General features: G+C 35.5%; 1 protein-coding gene across 1 annotated transcript in view; it reads left to right on the forward strand.

Annotated features, from left to right (window-relative positions):
- Window positions 1-16982, forward strand: part of Polr3A (RNA polymerase III subunit A) — a 427591-nt gene that overhangs the window by 55211 nt on the left and 355398 nt on the right. The window contains exons 3-4 of the mRNA XM_090415517.1: window positions 760-909; window positions 12901-13060. Of these exons, the coding sequence (XP_090271643.1) occupies window positions 760-909; window positions 12901-13060 (310 nt within the window). The remainder of the gene's footprint in view (window positions 1-759; window positions 910-12900; window positions 13061-16982) is intronic.

Raw genomic sequence — 16982 nt, forward strand, 5'->3', positions numbered from 1 at the left:
GGGCGATATTCAGGTTGTTTGCTGATGATGATGCAACGTTGGGTAGGGTAATAGTTATTCAAGATGATGGATAGAGCTTGCAGAGTGATTTAAATATGCTGACAGTGTGGTCAAAACATAATGGATGTCAGCCATAATAAAACTTAATGGTATAACTAACAACAGGAGGAAAAAAATGTATTCATTAAACTGACTAATATTTCCTTAGTTTTCTATTCAGCTTTATCAGTGCACAATGATAACTGGGACAGGTACACAGCACTAAACTAATTGTAGAAACAATGTAAATTGTAAGTGACATCTAATGTCCTTATATGGTACCTTTTATGGGTCAGATAAATACAAAGTTAATTCAGAGAAGTCCGGCTATTAGGTCTTCAAATGATAGTTTTCCAGATCTTTGGTAATTAATGGAGGAGAGGAGGTCTTGGAATGTATCCCTCTTCATATAAAGGAGGGGGGACTACTGTATATTAGTTTTTAGCCCTTCATGTCAGACTCATTGCAGATGGTTTCATTTGCAGATGATTTCATATATTTTCCTCTTTATTTCTTTTGTTAAAACTTTCCATGCCTACTTAAAAAAAAGCATTGGCATGCAAAATTTGTTACAATGATTGTTGATGATTTTTGCAAATCTATTAAAAACCACTAAGAGAAAATAACATTCATTTCATAATATTTTTCCTGAAAAATTAAACTGTTATTATTTTCTTGTTAAATTGATTGTGTTTTATATTTGTTGAACTTCTATTTTAGGGAACAAGTCAGAAGGATGATAAGTGTGACACTTGTGGGAAAAACCTATTTCAGTGCATTGGTCATTATGGTTACATCGATTTAGCAATGCCAGTCTTTCATATAGGATACTTTAGATCTACTATTAATATTCTGCAGTGCATTTGTAAGGTAAAATATATTCTTATAGTAAAAATATATTTTTAATAATAAACACAACACACAAAGGGCACATAGAGTGCCCTTTGTGTGTTATGTTTATTATTTAGCATAAGCAAGTAGTGATAAATTTTGTATGTCACTGTTCCTTTGGAACAGTGACATACAGAAGGGATGTGCATCATATCTAGGCTTATGGCAGAGGATTTTTTGAGTGAAAAACTGTTCATCATGGAACTCTCTGTCATGCAGTGAGTGATTGACTGTTTGAATTAAAAAAAATAAAAAGATATTTTCAAAGTTAAAAATAAGCCATATATAATAAGCTATAAAAAAGCCATATACTTGACATAGTATTTATTCAATAAATACTAAATTCTTAATGTATTTTTTCAATGAATACTACTTAGAGTTTATAATTCATATTTGCAATAGATTCTCAGAAATAACATCCTCAACCTTATGCAGCCTATTTAGTTCAATAAGACTGTCCTTTATATGGACTATGGCCAAATCCAATAGCTTTTTCAGTCACCTCCACAGACAAAATTCCAAGGAATTTTATTTAGCGTGGAGGCCAATTTTGTGGACCATTATGATTGATCCACTGGTCAGGGAAATGATCACTAAGATGTATTTTCACTGCATGGAAAATATGTAGTAGAGTTCTTAGAGTTGGATGTATATACAATGCCATATGGCAGGAGATTACATTCTGCAGAAATGTAGATAAATATCACCTGTAAGGTGACCTTTGAAAATAAATTGGTCAATGAACTGGAATTAATATTAGAAAATATTACACCAAGTTGATGCTGAAACAGTGTTAAAAATTATTAGCATGTCTTCTCTGGTAGGGCATCCCATGCTAGACAGGTCAAAGGGTGGTGACCAGACTAAGAGAGACATCCTTGTTCTTTAGGATTGTGGTTGTTGCTGTGGGTTGACTACCCATCTAAAATTGATGAAACATTCATGAGTTATGAAACTAGACACTAGGTTTACAAACTGGACTTCACAGTGGCAGTATACTGAAACTGACCAACAGATTTCAAGTTAAAACACGGAATATAAAAACTTTGTTTAAACCTCGATCTCTTCAATGTGTTATTGATGTGATAGAAAATTACAGCATTCATATCTTAGCTGTACAAGAATCAGATGATCACTCCATTTAAACCTACAGAAAAATAATATAATATTCTACAGTAGAACATATAATTATAGAATTTTTTGATGAATTTTATTAAAATCTTTATTAAAAATTCATATAATTACATTCATAAATGGTGTTGTTTTATGTTGCATGACAACATCCTACCATGTGTAAAAACCTTCACACAAGTAGTTAATCACCTCTTTTATACCTGTATTTCTGGTTGTTTATTTGATGTTGTAATTATTAGTAGTTATGTACCGATAGAAGATACATTTTTAAAGAACTCCTTTCTTTCATTTCTTTCTTTCTTCCTTTCTTTCAAAATGTATTTTGTATGATTCCTTACCTGGGAATGGTGTGAAATTAGGGTAACTTCAGCGGTAAAATACCAATATTTGCTCCAGATAGTCTGCATGATATTAGTAATGACAATGAAATTAGAGCTGTTAACTTTGCATCCTCCAGTGGACTTATAGTTAGTAGAATATACTTTCCCAGAAGAAATATCCATAAATGAACTTAGCCCTTCCCAGATGGAACAGTAAGTGACCAAATAGATCATATAACAATAAATAATATGCACAAGATGCATAAGAAATGTTTGTATCTAAGAGCTGATGAGCTCTTAGATACAAACATTTGTATCTAAAAGCTCATCAGCTGATGCAAATACTGATCATTACCTGGCAATAGTACTCAGTTTAATTTTTTTTTCTTCTGTTAGACCCATACACAGGAGGTTGGTTGGTTAACCTATAGCACATTAGTACCATGTATGGAATGAGGTTTCAGTAAGGAGGAATTTGTTCACATTAGATTTGAAGGCCTGCATATTGTATTCCTAGAGAATTACATAGGAAGAGAGGCTGTTCCAGAGTGCAGCAGCAGCAGTAGGAATGAAAGAAGAGGAGCAGGTTAGGAGTTGGACTGTGAAGAGATGCTAGGTAGCAGCTGCATGCATTTCAGTGGATTTGTTATAGATAGAGGGGAAATTATTGATGCTAGTTCTGATGAAACATCTGACATGGAAATATTTGTAGAAGATGCATGCAGCAGATATTAAATGCTTATGTGAAAGCGGTTGGAGCGAGTTGGTCATTAATCAGTCGAATTGCTCTTTTCTATATTGCATAGAGTATTTTTACTTTTTTTTTTTACTTTTTTATTATTTATTATTTTTTTTATTATTTACTTGAGCCACTGCCTCAAATGTGTGAGCAGTATTTGATGTATGTGTGGATTTGTGATTTGTATAAGGTTAATAGCTGTTCAGAGATAAAGTAATGCCTTGAGCAAAGAGGAATCCTAACTTTTTAGATGCCCAGTAGACAAAGGTTGTAATATGTTTATGCCAAGAGAGGCTTGGTGTCAGAGTGATACCAAAGAGAAGAGGTTCATCTTGCCTAGAGATCTGAGTGTTGTCTGAGAGAATATGGTTCTCTTTTTTTTTTTTTTTTTGTGGGAAATGAAGTGGAACTGTGTTTTGCAGGCATTGACATTGGCCAGATTATCTGAGCCCCCACCGAAAAATGGTTTGGAGATCAGAATTTAGGGTTATGGAGATTCTTGCTCTATAGGTTGTGGAGGTTTGTGTGGTGTAAGGTTTGTCAAGTGGGAAGGAGGAGTGTAATGTATTGTCATCAGCAAAATTGTGTATTGGATTGCTAGTCAACTGGAGCAGGTCATTGATGTATAGAAGGTGGTGAGAAGACAGAACCTTGTGGGACCACCAGCATTAGTTGAATACTTAGAAGACATGGAACCTTCCACGATCATGTATTGGGTATCCAATGAGAAAACTGGCAACCCTGTTGCAGAAGTCATGGGATAGACTAAATTATGGGAGCTTACGTAATAGACCTAAGTGCCAGATCTGGCCTTGGAGATATCTCACAAACTTCTCTATAGTATTTATCCAGAGGTGAGCAGATCCACTGCTGATTGGCACTGGTGGAATCCATACTGGTAGTCATTTATTAGTTTGAGTGTTGATGGCTCTCTCCATTACTTTGGAGAGGATTGAAGAGAGAGAGAGAGAGAGAGAGAGAGAGAGATTGGGCAGTAGTTTAATGGTATTTATTTATCATCCTTAGGAATGAGCTGATATCTCCACTACATGTGCCAGTTAAGAAAGTAGGGCATATACCAGTGGAATAAGAGAGCATAAAATGGCAACTCAGAAGAAGCATCAACTCTGGCATGCAGTTCTTTAGAATTACACATCACAGTTGAGGACTAGAGAACTTTTTGTTATCTAATTTGAACAGGATTTTTCTGATACTTTCTGGTGCAAGGTTATGGGAAGCATTGAGTATTTGGAATGGTTGGGGAGGGGACACCAAAATCATCAGTGTATACAACTGAGAAGAAGTATAATCCCTGGAGATTTTTTTTTTTTCTGTGGGGGATGATGCAGTAGTGCTAGCTAGGTGCAGTAATCGTGAGAGTAGCATTGGACAAAAATTGTGTCCAATTTTTCATAGCTTTGGTCTCTTGCATTGCTTTTGCAAGAGATCAAAGGGCATGACTGCAATCTGGACATGATATAAGTTTCTTGCATTTAGCTCTTTAGAAATCAGTTTTGGTACATTGGTGATCTTCTTGCATCTGTTTCAGGCTTTGGTATTGCAGTGAGGAAAGGCTGGCTTCTTGATGATAGCTAGATGCAGTATGCTAGGTTCTTCATTTATATGGTCTTGGCACATCTTTTGGTGGACTAAGGATTACTTAGGGGATGGGAACTTAATATGGAATGAGGAATATATGCTTCTGTACAGGTGAGGATTACAACGGTGATGCATTTTGTGCATATGCTTGGGTCGAAAAGCTGAAGGCAATAATCCAACCAAGAGAATGAGGTATATATACCCTCTGTCCAAAAAGAAACCGAACTTTTGATAGAAAATAAAACAGGCCAATTATAATTATTCAAATCATTTATTTCAATCAATATACTCTCCCTCAGCTTTGATACACTGTTTGACATGGTCAATTAATTCATTAAGTGAGTTTTTTATATCAGTTTTTGGGATACTGTTGAGGGTCATGGTTACTGCTACTTGAACGTTTTCAATGGTGTCGTATCGCTTTCCTTTCATCAGCAAATGAAGTCAGGGGAAGAGAAAGAAGTCACAGGGTGCTAAATCAGGTGAATACGGCGAGTGATCCAACACACAAACTTGATTTTTGCTCAAAAACTGTCTCATAATGTTCGAACGATCAGCTGGTGCATTATCGTGCAAAAAGTGACCAGCTGCCTGCATCACGATATTCATGCTGTACATGACGAATTCTCACTATCAATTGCTTCAAAACTTCGAGATAAAACTCACCATTGATCATTTGACCAGGCGGAATGAATTCTTTGTGGATAATGCCCTTGGAATCGTAGAAGCAAATCAGCATTGTCTTTACTTTTGACTTTTCCAAGCGACTTTTTTTCAGATGCCCCTGTTTTGGTGGTCTCCACTCAGCACTCTGGTGCTTTGTTTCGGGCTCATACTCAAAACATCGTGTTTCATCACCCGTAATGATCATTTCAAGGAAGTTTGAGTCCTTACGAGCGGTTTTAATGAGGTCCTTGCAGTGTTCAATTCGATACATTTTTTGGTCGTCGGTCAACTCGTGGGGAACAAATCGCGAATTCAATTTATGAAGGCCCAAACTTTCGTTCAAAATGTTGTGCACAGTTGATTTTGGAATCCCCAATTCATCTTCAATCAAGCTCATGGATGATTTCGGGTTTTCTTTGATGAAATCATGTACTTTTTGGATGTTAACTTCGCTCAGTCCAGTTTTTTGATGGCCCGGCTTTTTGTCATCCTCAAGCATCTCACGATCACTTTGAAATCGTTTAAACCACTCTTAACTTGAGTATGGGATAAGCATTCATCACCATATGCTTTTTGAAGCATTTGATGCATTTCGGTAAAACTTTTACCAAGTTTAACACAAAAGTCAATTGCAGTTCTCTGTTTGAAACTCATTTTCCAACCGTTCGTCCAAACACATCACTCTTTGCACTATAACTTGGCTTCTAATGAAACAAATATCATAAACAGTTGACACAACACTAATGAAGGTTGCCGCTTTTGACAAGAAAAAGACACAACAGGTGGTGCCACTAATTTCGCCTATTTTCGAAAAATTTGGTTCCTTTTTGGACAGAGTAAGTAACAGAGACTGTCCCGCTTGCTGTTCTTATAATGCCAGACAACTCTTGGTTGGGAATGGCTATGTTGATGTTGCTCATTAGGAGAAGAGATAAGCACAAGGTTGTAGTCTAAATTATCTAAATTACCTTCATAGTATATTTGGTGGGATCTTTAATGAGGAAGAGGTCCAGAGTGTTTGGAGTGGGTTTGTTATCTGATACTCTGATGGGCATGTGAACAATTTGTGTAAGGTCATTTGACTCTCTATCTGCTTGGTCTGTGTAGTTTGAGATGGAAAGGCAGTTGGCATTGTGAATATTAATCTCTCTGAGGAAGATAATCTGACAATTGGGAAAGTTGAATTGAAGGACATCAAAGTTTAAGGAGAGGAAGTCAAAAAGATCAGAGTGGTTGGTGGTATTGGGGAATGACAGAGATATTATATAAATTTGATGGAGTCAGGCAAAGAGATTTTCAGCCAAAGAATATCATAGTTGGGAGATTCTAAATTGAATGTTGTGTAGCATGGTATATCAGAGTGAATGTATGCATGCCATGCTTGAGTCAAAAGCAGTTGCAGAGTGAGCAGCCTCTCCAAACACTACCCCATCTCAGGAAAGTTGAGATGGGGTAGTGTTTGGAGAGGCTGATATTTAGATTTGTCAGATAAAGTAGGTGAGGGTATTGTAGACTATATATGGAAGTAGACACTGTTGAGATTGAAGCTGAGACCATGTATATTTGTCAAGTGGATCCTGAAGGCTCTGTGGGGTTTGTTGACCAAGTGGGTTATACATGTTTCCTGTGCAGTACTTTGGTTTTCAAGATGGCTATTAGTAGCATTAGATTTTTGCAATAGAATTCTTTTTTTTTTTTGTTGATGATGTTCTGCATTTCATTGCTTCTTTGTTGTTTTTCTTTCAGTTGTTGGCAAACTTGATATCCTTGTTTGTTTGCACTAGCTGAAAGTAAGGTTAGGCTGTGCTGATGCTCTTGCTGGTATGTCATGGGTTACTTTCACTTGTTATGGAAAGTTCATTCCCCCTTCTTTTGTTTGTGGACTCAGAGTGGTTACATCTAGTGATTTTTCTGAGATCTAAATCATGTTTTTTTGGATAGCTTGGTGATGCTGCTCTTTAGTGTAGTGTCTCATTACTTTTGGCATGGAAATTTAGGAGAATGGCATTGCAGTTTTTGTTTGTTTTTGGTCTCAATTGATGAGGCTATAGAGCAGGCTGGTATTAGTGGCAGGTGAATTTTTGTCAAGGTGCTGATCACAAATCTATTTTATTTTGGATTCAGTTGATTTCATTTTGTGGGGGAGTTTCTTCGATAGCATTGAGGTGCTGTTTCAGGCTTTCAGTGCATTTTCCCAAATTCAAGAACGTTTTATTGAAGGTAGGCACAGTGGACAGAAGAGACACAGTGGTTTAGGTTCATGGCAAATTTGTATACCGAGTCAATTTTTATGCAGTGAGCATGTGACCATTGGCAGCAAAAATCACACAGAAGATTTTTTTTATTTATTTTTGGTGTTTGTGATGTCTAGTCTAGAGCTGCAAAAAAAAACAAAAAAAAAAACCGGTCTTTTTTTTTTTTTTTTTTTCAAATCAAACATCAACCATGTACAAGCCTTTAAGTTTTGCAGTGATATTAAGCTTCTTAAGAACTGCTGTGGTTTCACTTGTTAAAATTTATGTGGGGAAAGCACTTTTTAAACTGTAAAATGAGGGGCACACATTCAGATCAAATTATTCTAGGATGCCATCTATGGGGGGGGGGGGGCAATGGAGAAATGTTAACAGAAATAGAATTGTTAATTGATATATTGAAAGCTTGAGGTTGTAATATGCAGACAATATGCAGAAAAGATAAAAGATAAAATGGGGAATACAATATTCAGTGCATTAGCATCAGCAAGAGTTATCATGCAAGTTTCTTGGTTGAGTTCTCTGGCCTCTTTTGCTAATTTATCAGCTGCTTCATTGTAATCATGATCAGGAATCCATCGTAAAATGCAACTTTTTCCTAAACACTTTATTTGATTTAAGAGTTTATGGGTGTCTTGTGCGAGCTTGGTATTGCCATTTTTGATTGTCTGCATAGCTGATCTTGAGTCACTGTAAATTATAATTTCCTCAGATTGTTAAGATGATGATAATTTTAAGTAGGTTTTAAAGTTCGCTGGTAAAATTGGAAGCTATTCTCCCAGATCCAACTTTTATTGAAAGTTTTTCACCTTTCAGGAGTAGAAGGAGAACACCAGCACCTCTATTAATCATATTGGTGTCTGACGATCCATCGGTATCACAAATAACCTGTTTGGAGGATGAAAGAAGGTTGATAGTATTTAGGCCTTTTTCTTTGAGCATTTCTTTTGATTCTTTTTTTGTACAGAGTTTGGTAAGGTTTAGATTTATGGAGGTATTTGGAGGTAAAGGACTGGAAAATAGAGGTTCTTTATGTGGGCATTTAGTTGATCAAGACCTATTTCCTTGTTGATAGTGTCATCATATTGTAAAGTTGATGATCTGTGAAGTTGCATTTTTTATTCCAATGTTCATAAGTTTTTATTAGGGAGATATGATCGCTTTGGTAGCTTCTGATATTATTTATGAATTTTATGGTGGCAAATTTTCGTCTGTCCTCCAGCAGGTCGAGCCCACATTCCTGTTGGGCTCTGATGTTGTTAGTGGATGAGACTGCACCAATGATAATCTTGGATGCTTTTGCTTGTATTTTGTCTAATTTTTCCTTTACCGATGAGGCCGAAAGTGACCAGATAGGTGCTGCATATTCCATTATCGGCCTTATTAGTATAGTGTAAGTAGTTTTGAGGATTTTTGGCTTTGCACTCCAATTTGTTCCACAAAGTCTTTTCAGTATATTTAATTTTTTTAGAGCTCTGTTGGAAGTGTTAGAGATGTATTGTGCAAAACGTAATTCCTGATCAAGCGTAATACCAAGGTATTTTGGATTCGTGACTTTTTCAATTAGCTTGTTGTTAATTATGACTTTGGGATTGTAGGAATGTCTATTTTTCCTGTCTGTACTAAAGGTGCTTAGTTTAGCTTTGTCGGGGTTGATTTTCAGTTTAAGTCATCTGACCATTTTTCTAATCCTTTCATGGATTTGTTTAGAATCTCCTCTGATTCTGTGATTTTAGCACTAGTGTGCCAGATGGCTATATCATCTGCATAGCAAGCTACTTTTGTGTCTTCTGTAAGGTAGGGATGAATGTTATTGACATATAAAAGGAATAGTAAGGTACTGAGTACTGAGCCCTGGGGAACACCAGCCCAGGTTCTCTGCTCTCTTGATATTGCTGCATTGATTCTAACCTTGATCTTTCTTCCTCTAATGAAATCAGCAATATCCAGATTAAAGCACTTCCTCTAATTCCAATATCATATACTGTTTGTATTAATTTTTTGATCCCAACATGATCGAAAGCAGCAGTCATATCAAGGAATATGGCAGTTGTCTTTTTTGTTGGTTTTTCCTGAAATGAGTCTATTATTGTTTGGCAGAAGTGGAATAATTGATCTGTGGTCGAATGACGGGCTTTATAGGCAGTTTGGTAGTAGTTAATTTTCTTATTTTTTTGTCAGCCAGTGCATGAGCCTGGAGTGTATGATTCTTTCAGTAATTTTACAGAATATGCTAGTTAATGCGATAGGTCTATAGCTTTGACATTCTGCAGCATTTTTATCAGGTTTCAAAATGGTACAATAACTGATTTTTTCTATTCTTTTGGAAGTTTGCCTGTTTCTCCAAGAGGTATTGAGAATGCCCAGAATTTGTTCTTTGGTGTTTTCGCCAAGGTGTTTTGACCATATGACCAAAGATAAGATCATTACCAGGAGATTTATTAGGTGCAGTTTTCTCAATTGACGAATTTAGTTTACTTAGTGTAAATTCTTCGGAGAAGATGTCATTAGTTTGGTATGTTCCTGCTTATTTTAGTATTTTACTTGTGAGTTTATTGAGGGTCTTGTCCTCTCTGTTATACTGAAGTTTGGAGTTGTTTGAATAGGTTTTTGCCAGTGTGTTTGCAATTTCTTGATCTGTAATAGCTTGTTTCCCAGCATTTATGATGAAGTTTGTTTTCTGTTGGTTCTCTTCTTTGATATTGTTGTCTAGGATTCTAATAATGTTCCAGTGTTGGTTGTCTTTTCTTGGGTCCAGGTTACTGCAAAGCTCTGTCCATTTCTCTTGTTTGCACTTCCAAATTTCCTGCTCTATTTTGTGTGTTATGTCCATTAATTTCTTTCTGGATTCATCAGTTTTATTAATTCTGAATTGTTCATTGATATTGTCTCTTTCTGTAATCATTGAATCAATATTGTGATCTTTCCAGTATGATATCCAGGTATTTTTCCATTTGCCTCTTGGTATTGTTGCTTTGGCAGCTTTATTGATGTGTGAAGTAAGGATGTGTAATTTTCTGTCAGGGTTTCCAGAGACAGGTTCATCTTGACAGAGGCTCTCCAAGATTTGAGTAAACATGTAAACCTTGTCCATTCGGCTTTTCTGAAGTTTCATGTCCTTTTGATTTGCTGTTCTTGATCAGTCTTTAAGTTTAGTGTTGTTATTATGGGTCTGTGGTCACTGATGGCATTTCCCAAACTTTTTCATTGTGCACTTGATGCAATGCTATAATTAATAGCTGTGATGTCAATAGCAGATTCAGTTCCCATAGTTTTAGAGAGATTGGTGCTCCATCCATTGTTAATTGTTGTGAGGTCTAAATCTGTAAAGAGGTCTTCCAATTGTTGACCTTTATGGTCTAAATCGGGGGAGCCCCACGTTGGGCTTTTTGCATTTAGGTTATGAAGTATGATGGTTGGAGCTTCGCTTAGCTTTTCAATGATGTCTGTATCAATATTTGTATTATCACGGTGGTAGACGTTTGTGATTGAAATAGAATGGTTTGGTAGGTGTATTTCAACAGCTTGAGCTTCTGTCGAACTGTTATTATTTAAATCTTGATTTAGAGTGATTTCTTTGAATTTGATTTCTGAGGTCTTCAAAAGGATAGCAAGTCCCCCACCTGCTCTTTCATCTCTATCCTTCTTAAGAACTGTGTATCCTTTGATGCCAAAGTTCAGAGATTTTTGTTCAGTTTTGTTTCTTGTAGACAAGCAATATGGATTTTTTCCCCCCCCAAAAGCAATATGGATATTGTTTTTAAGCATGTATTTAAGTTCATCCATTTTCTCTGAGTACCATTGATATTCAGTTGCAAAATGTTAATATGAGTCCTCATAGCATATTTATCATCAGGAGCCCAGACTGCAGCCCCAGACTCATTGGCTGCCCTGGACATGGTAGCATTGATTGATTTCTTTCTATGACTCTTCCTTTGGAAAATTGGGTGCCGTTGCCACGTTTGTCACCTTGAAATCGGACCTTAGGAAATTTGGTCAAAAGCTTCAAGGGTCCGGGGGGGGGGGCACACGAGGAGGTGTGGTCGAACTCCCCCCCCCCACGATTTTTCAAATTTAATTTTGAAGAAAAAAGTGCGAGTTATATTTAAGTAAATATGGTATGTATTGGTATGTTTATGTGTATGTGTGTATATATATATATATAAAATAAATATTCTAATAAAATTATATTTTATATCATCTTGATATAATAATACAGATACAGTATATACAGGGTGTTCGGGATAAATTTGACATATTTATAATTAATTATATTTTTCCGTAAGTTACATGTATTAACACACACTTCTCTTCATTTAAAAGTTTGGACCCTTCTTCATTCATATACAAGATGTCAGAAAGGATGGATAGCTGGAACCCACCTGAATCATGGAAGAGAATAACTTGTATCATGATGATTCGTGCCCGCCATCAAAATAAGGATATTACGACTGCTGCCCAATGCTCCCTGAATACAGTAAAAACAATCAGGCATGAACTAGAGACTTGCAATGGTGACTACGAGGATGTAGCAAGAAGAAAGATCCCTAGCAGACGATCTGATTGCGTTCGTACAGCAGAATTCCTCGCAAATCTGCAGGAACAGGTGTTGAAGAACCCTGGCATTGGAATTCGGGCTTTGTTCGTGGAGTTGCTAACTGTAGTCAAGCCCTGGATAACAAGGGTAGCCAATGGTAGGCCGTATGTATGGCAGCAGGATTCGGCCCCTTGCCACACCTCTGGGAAAAGTCAAAAATGGTTGTCTGAAAATTTCTACGACTTCACCAGTCCAAATGTTTGGCCTCCAAACTCCCCAGACCTTAACCCCATGGATTATTTTGTATGGGGCGCAGTTGAAAAAGACACCAATCGCACTTCCAGTAATACAAAAGCCCAGTTAATGGATAAAATTAAAACAGTTTTTGCGGCCCTTCCCAGGGAGACTGTAGCATCAGCTTGTTCGAGGTTCCGAAGCAGAATTGAAGCTGTGATCGATGCTAATGGTGGTTATTTTGAGTAAATCTTGTTGATAGTATTGTAATTAACTCTGCCTGTAATGTTTTTTTGTCAATTCATTAAATTTAATAGATACAAAGAAGATTTTCTTTTTCCTTATGAAACTGTCAAATTTATCCCGAACACCCTGTATATATTAACTTAAAAGTAAATAGCTTTAACTAGCAAGTAAATTTTTTTGTGACCAGTAAGATTTAAATGGTATTTCTGGAGCCCTGATAAATTGTGTTTTTTTTTAATGTAGAACTGCAGTCGGGTTTTGCTTCATCCAGATGAACAGAAAAAGTTTCTAGATCAGCTGAAGAGACCTGGCCTTTCTTATCTACAGAAGAAAGCCCTTCATAAAACCATCATTCAAAAGTGTCGAAAACATTATGTTTGCACATTCTGTAATTTTCTTAATGGTTAGTTGAAAGAATTCATTTAAAATTTAGAGTTCTAACATCAAAATTTGTGTGTAAATTTTTAACTCATAATTCAGTGCACAGTATGAGAATTTTGTATGCAGGCATGTTATGTAGTTTTGTGAGAAACTTAATGTAATTTAATGTGAAAGTAAAATCTTCACTTATTTAATTTTATTCAATTTTAAATGTATTTAAAAGTTGTAAATGGCATAAATTTCACTTAAATTCCCCAATAAATTTCCATTTTCATTTTAATAATACCTTGCTACACATTGATTACCGTAAATATATTTGAAAAAAAAATCATATATGCATAAGTTGTCACACAAATATATAATTTTCCTAGGTGACATCAATGTTCACAACTCCAAAATGGCTTCTCCCTTTCAATTTTGACCAACCAGGTGAGAAGAGATGTCGAAATATTTGCTATAAACAGTCACTTAATGCAAATGATCTGTCTACCAGTCAATGCTAGATGACTCAGTCCACTTTCCTAATGCACTTGATCTTTTCTTAATCATTTCTCCTTCCAAATATATTGTAGATAATCATCTCTTCTGTTTGAAACTCAGACCATAATCTTGTGCAAGTTTCTTTTCCTACAAAGATCTCTGATGATGATCTATTACAGGACAATAATTATCTAAGATGTAATTTTCATGAAAAATAATCATTAAGTATAAGGTTGTCTTTAATGCTTTGTAGCTGTAGTCGGATATTGTCTTCAGAAGAGCAGATGTTGTATCCTGCAAACAAGAATCTTAACAGTTCCAAATTTTTGTGTCTTGTGAAGGATGATGCATTGAGTCCTGGGGAATGTATATTTCCATGAGATTAGACCTCTTATAAATAGAAAAGCTCAAAGAAATCATCTTCTGTCTTTACATATGAATCTAGGAAAGGAAGGACTGCATCATTTATTTATTTTTCCTTTTTTAACATAAATTTTAATCAGAGGCAAAGGCTGTCAATTTTAGTTAAAATTCTGATTTTTCATTGGAGCTTGGTGAAACAAACATATCATCATAACAAAACCAAGTGTTAGGGGCGGGGTTTGTTGATTATTTTACAAGGAGAAGTATCTAGAGCTCATAGTAAAGTTAAATAATTTAAGACAAAGCTGAAAAATGCTTAGAGAGCAGTTTGAATAGTTATTTCTAATGGAACATTAGAAATAACTATTCAAACTCAAAGAGAGTAACAGTGCCGAAGCTCACTATATGTCAAATCTGCAAAGATAGAAGTCTTTCACTTTATAGATTAAATCTGTAGTATTCTTACTGTAGGAAGTTGATTTTTCAATTAGATTAGAGACAGGTTGGATAGAAATTTTGACAATTCATAAGTAGGACAACCAATACAAACGACCATTGGCCACAAAGGAATCTTCATTTTATGTACTTTTTGGTAGTCCATTTAGTCATTATGGCATGAAAAATCTTTAACTATTTTGATGACATCAAGTGAATTAGTGTTGTCTAGCAACTGATTTAATTTATTTGTTTGTGATTTGGTGGGTTCTCTAGAGATAGGTAGAACAATCTCGAAGATGTAGGAAGTTGATTTGGAGGAATTATCTTATGATTATATTTTGATGAATTCATGATTATTGTGCAGTTTCCCTTATCTGCTTTAGAGAAAGTAATATGATTATTTTTTAATTAATGTTGAGCGTTTATATCTTTACATATATGTAGGAGTGTTTAAAGTTGGTAATTTTTCACTATAAAATGTGCCACTTCAACATATAATTTACTATCTGAATTGAGGAGAAAGATCATGTAGTTTCTTTCAATTTCCAGCATGAACTCCACATAAGGAAGTTCCTTTAGAGTGACGGCAAAATCATGTCCTCTAGATAGCATTAATTTCATCTTGGTTGAGTTTAAAATGAGACAAATTTAGAAACCATTTGCTTCTAGGCTGAGGAGTGAAAGATTTACTCTGTCTACTTATCAAATTTTTGCATAAAATTTTTTTTGGATTTATGAGATGCTTTCTTGTCAAATTTTTTAGAGATGTGGGTTAGAACATTATATAATTCTGGAATTTAAGCTGTCTGAATGACGTTATTTCATCCTGTCTGTGAATTACATTAGTTACATAATCAGACATTTTTATGTTTGGTATTCATTTCCTTCTTTGCTGTTCATCTTCATTAAGGGGCAACTTCTTTTTTTGTCAGTTGCCTTCTGTAATGAACTCAAAAAATTTTTCATTAGTAGAACTTTCTGTGGGGTCATAGGCACAAATATGTCTCATTGTCCATTTCTCTATTTTGATGTTTGCCCACATCATTCTATTTTATATTAATTCCTGTAGAACGACTTATATGCTGGTTATACATAATTATTAAATGACTTAAGGAATTCACAACTTTCAATAGAATCTAAATTAAACTTTCATATATATTTCCAATATTTCGGCAATGTCACGTTGCCATTTTCAAGGAACTTACAATAAAGACATGTGCACGCAGGCACTACATACAGCAAATGAGGATGAAGCAAGAAGCTATCGTTTCTCCTAAAAGTCCTGATGGTGCCCCCTAGCAGGCTATGTAGGTATTCTTGGCCGTTGGGCTGAAGGTCTCACGATGTATGTCTCCCAAATTTGGGGCAGTCTCATGCAACCAAATTTGTTGAAGTTTGGCATGTTTCTTAGGGCTGAGACTGATTCTATGAAAAGTCTTTCAAACTTGAACTTGCTACTTTGTATTATTGTGGCTTTCTTCCACCTTATTCTGTGGCGTGTATCCAGAGCATGGTTTGCAAGACCAGAGTGGCTATACTGGTGAAAACAGATGTAGTCCTTGTGTTCTGAAATTCTGATATTCACTGTCCTGCCTGTTTGGCCAAAGTAGGACAGCTTACAGCTGCAAGGGACCTGATATACAACAGGTAGGTCTAGGGGAAGTGGTTGGTCTTTAGTGGAGCAGATAAGGGATGCCATTTTCTATATTATTATTTACTATATTTATATTGCCTGCCATTTTGAAGATTATCCTTGTATTTAGTGTTGAATACTTGAACCAGTGCCATAACTAGGCAAGTACACATGGCCCAGGATGGGAGGGGGAGCTTGAAATGGAGTATCAAGAAAAAAAAAATCAGTATTATATTTTCTTTTTCAAATTTTAAATTTTGCTGCTGTAGGGACTGATTCCATAATGTTCATAATGTTTTTGGTTAAAGTTAAAAATTAACCGATCAGTTTCTACTGTTTTTATTTTTTTATTTTTTTTCCAAAAAAAAAAAAAAAAAGAGGGGGGGGGGGCAAAATAAAATCTCGCACAGGGCCTACGAAAAGCTAGCTATGGCACTGACTAGAACTACTCTTTAATGGTACATGTGTCATAACAATCAAACAAACAAAAGAAAACCCACGATGATCACAGAAATAGAGTTTAATGGAAAGCTCAGATATTTTGTACTGAAATTAACAGTCTAAACTCGAGGATAATCTTTTTGAATGGCAAGCAGTATAAAATAGATTGGTGTGAGCAAACATCAAAATGGGGAATTAGACAATGAGACTTAGTTGTGCCTATGGTCCTATAGAAGGTTCTACTAATGAAAAAATAGTCATATTTTTTGAATCATTACAGAAGGTATCTGACAAAGTAATAGTTGCTCCTTGATGGCTATTTAAACAGCAGAGCAAGAAATTAAATATCAAATGTCTGATTATTAATTAATACTAACATAATTTACAGACATGAAATTTTAGTATGAAATATCTATGCTTTTCATTAAAGTTTATTGCTGGTTATTATCTATACTTTTGTTGTTAGAGCTACCCTTGCCTTTCCATGATCATTATAACCAGAATGTAACATCTTGTATTTGTTATTTAGAAGAATCTCACCCATTTTTATTTTCTTTGTTTTGATAACACCAGTTATGTTAGCCTTGTA

The sequence above is a fragment of the Typopeltis vanoorti genome, chromosome 3 (assembly GCF_054136105.1).
Source record: "Typopeltis vanoorti isolate ZY-2024b chromosome 3, IOZ_Tvanoo_1.0, whole genome shotgun sequence".
Classification (NCBI taxonomy): domain Eukaryota; kingdom Metazoa; phylum Arthropoda; class Arachnida; order Uropygi; family Thelyphonidae; genus Typopeltis; species Typopeltis vanoorti.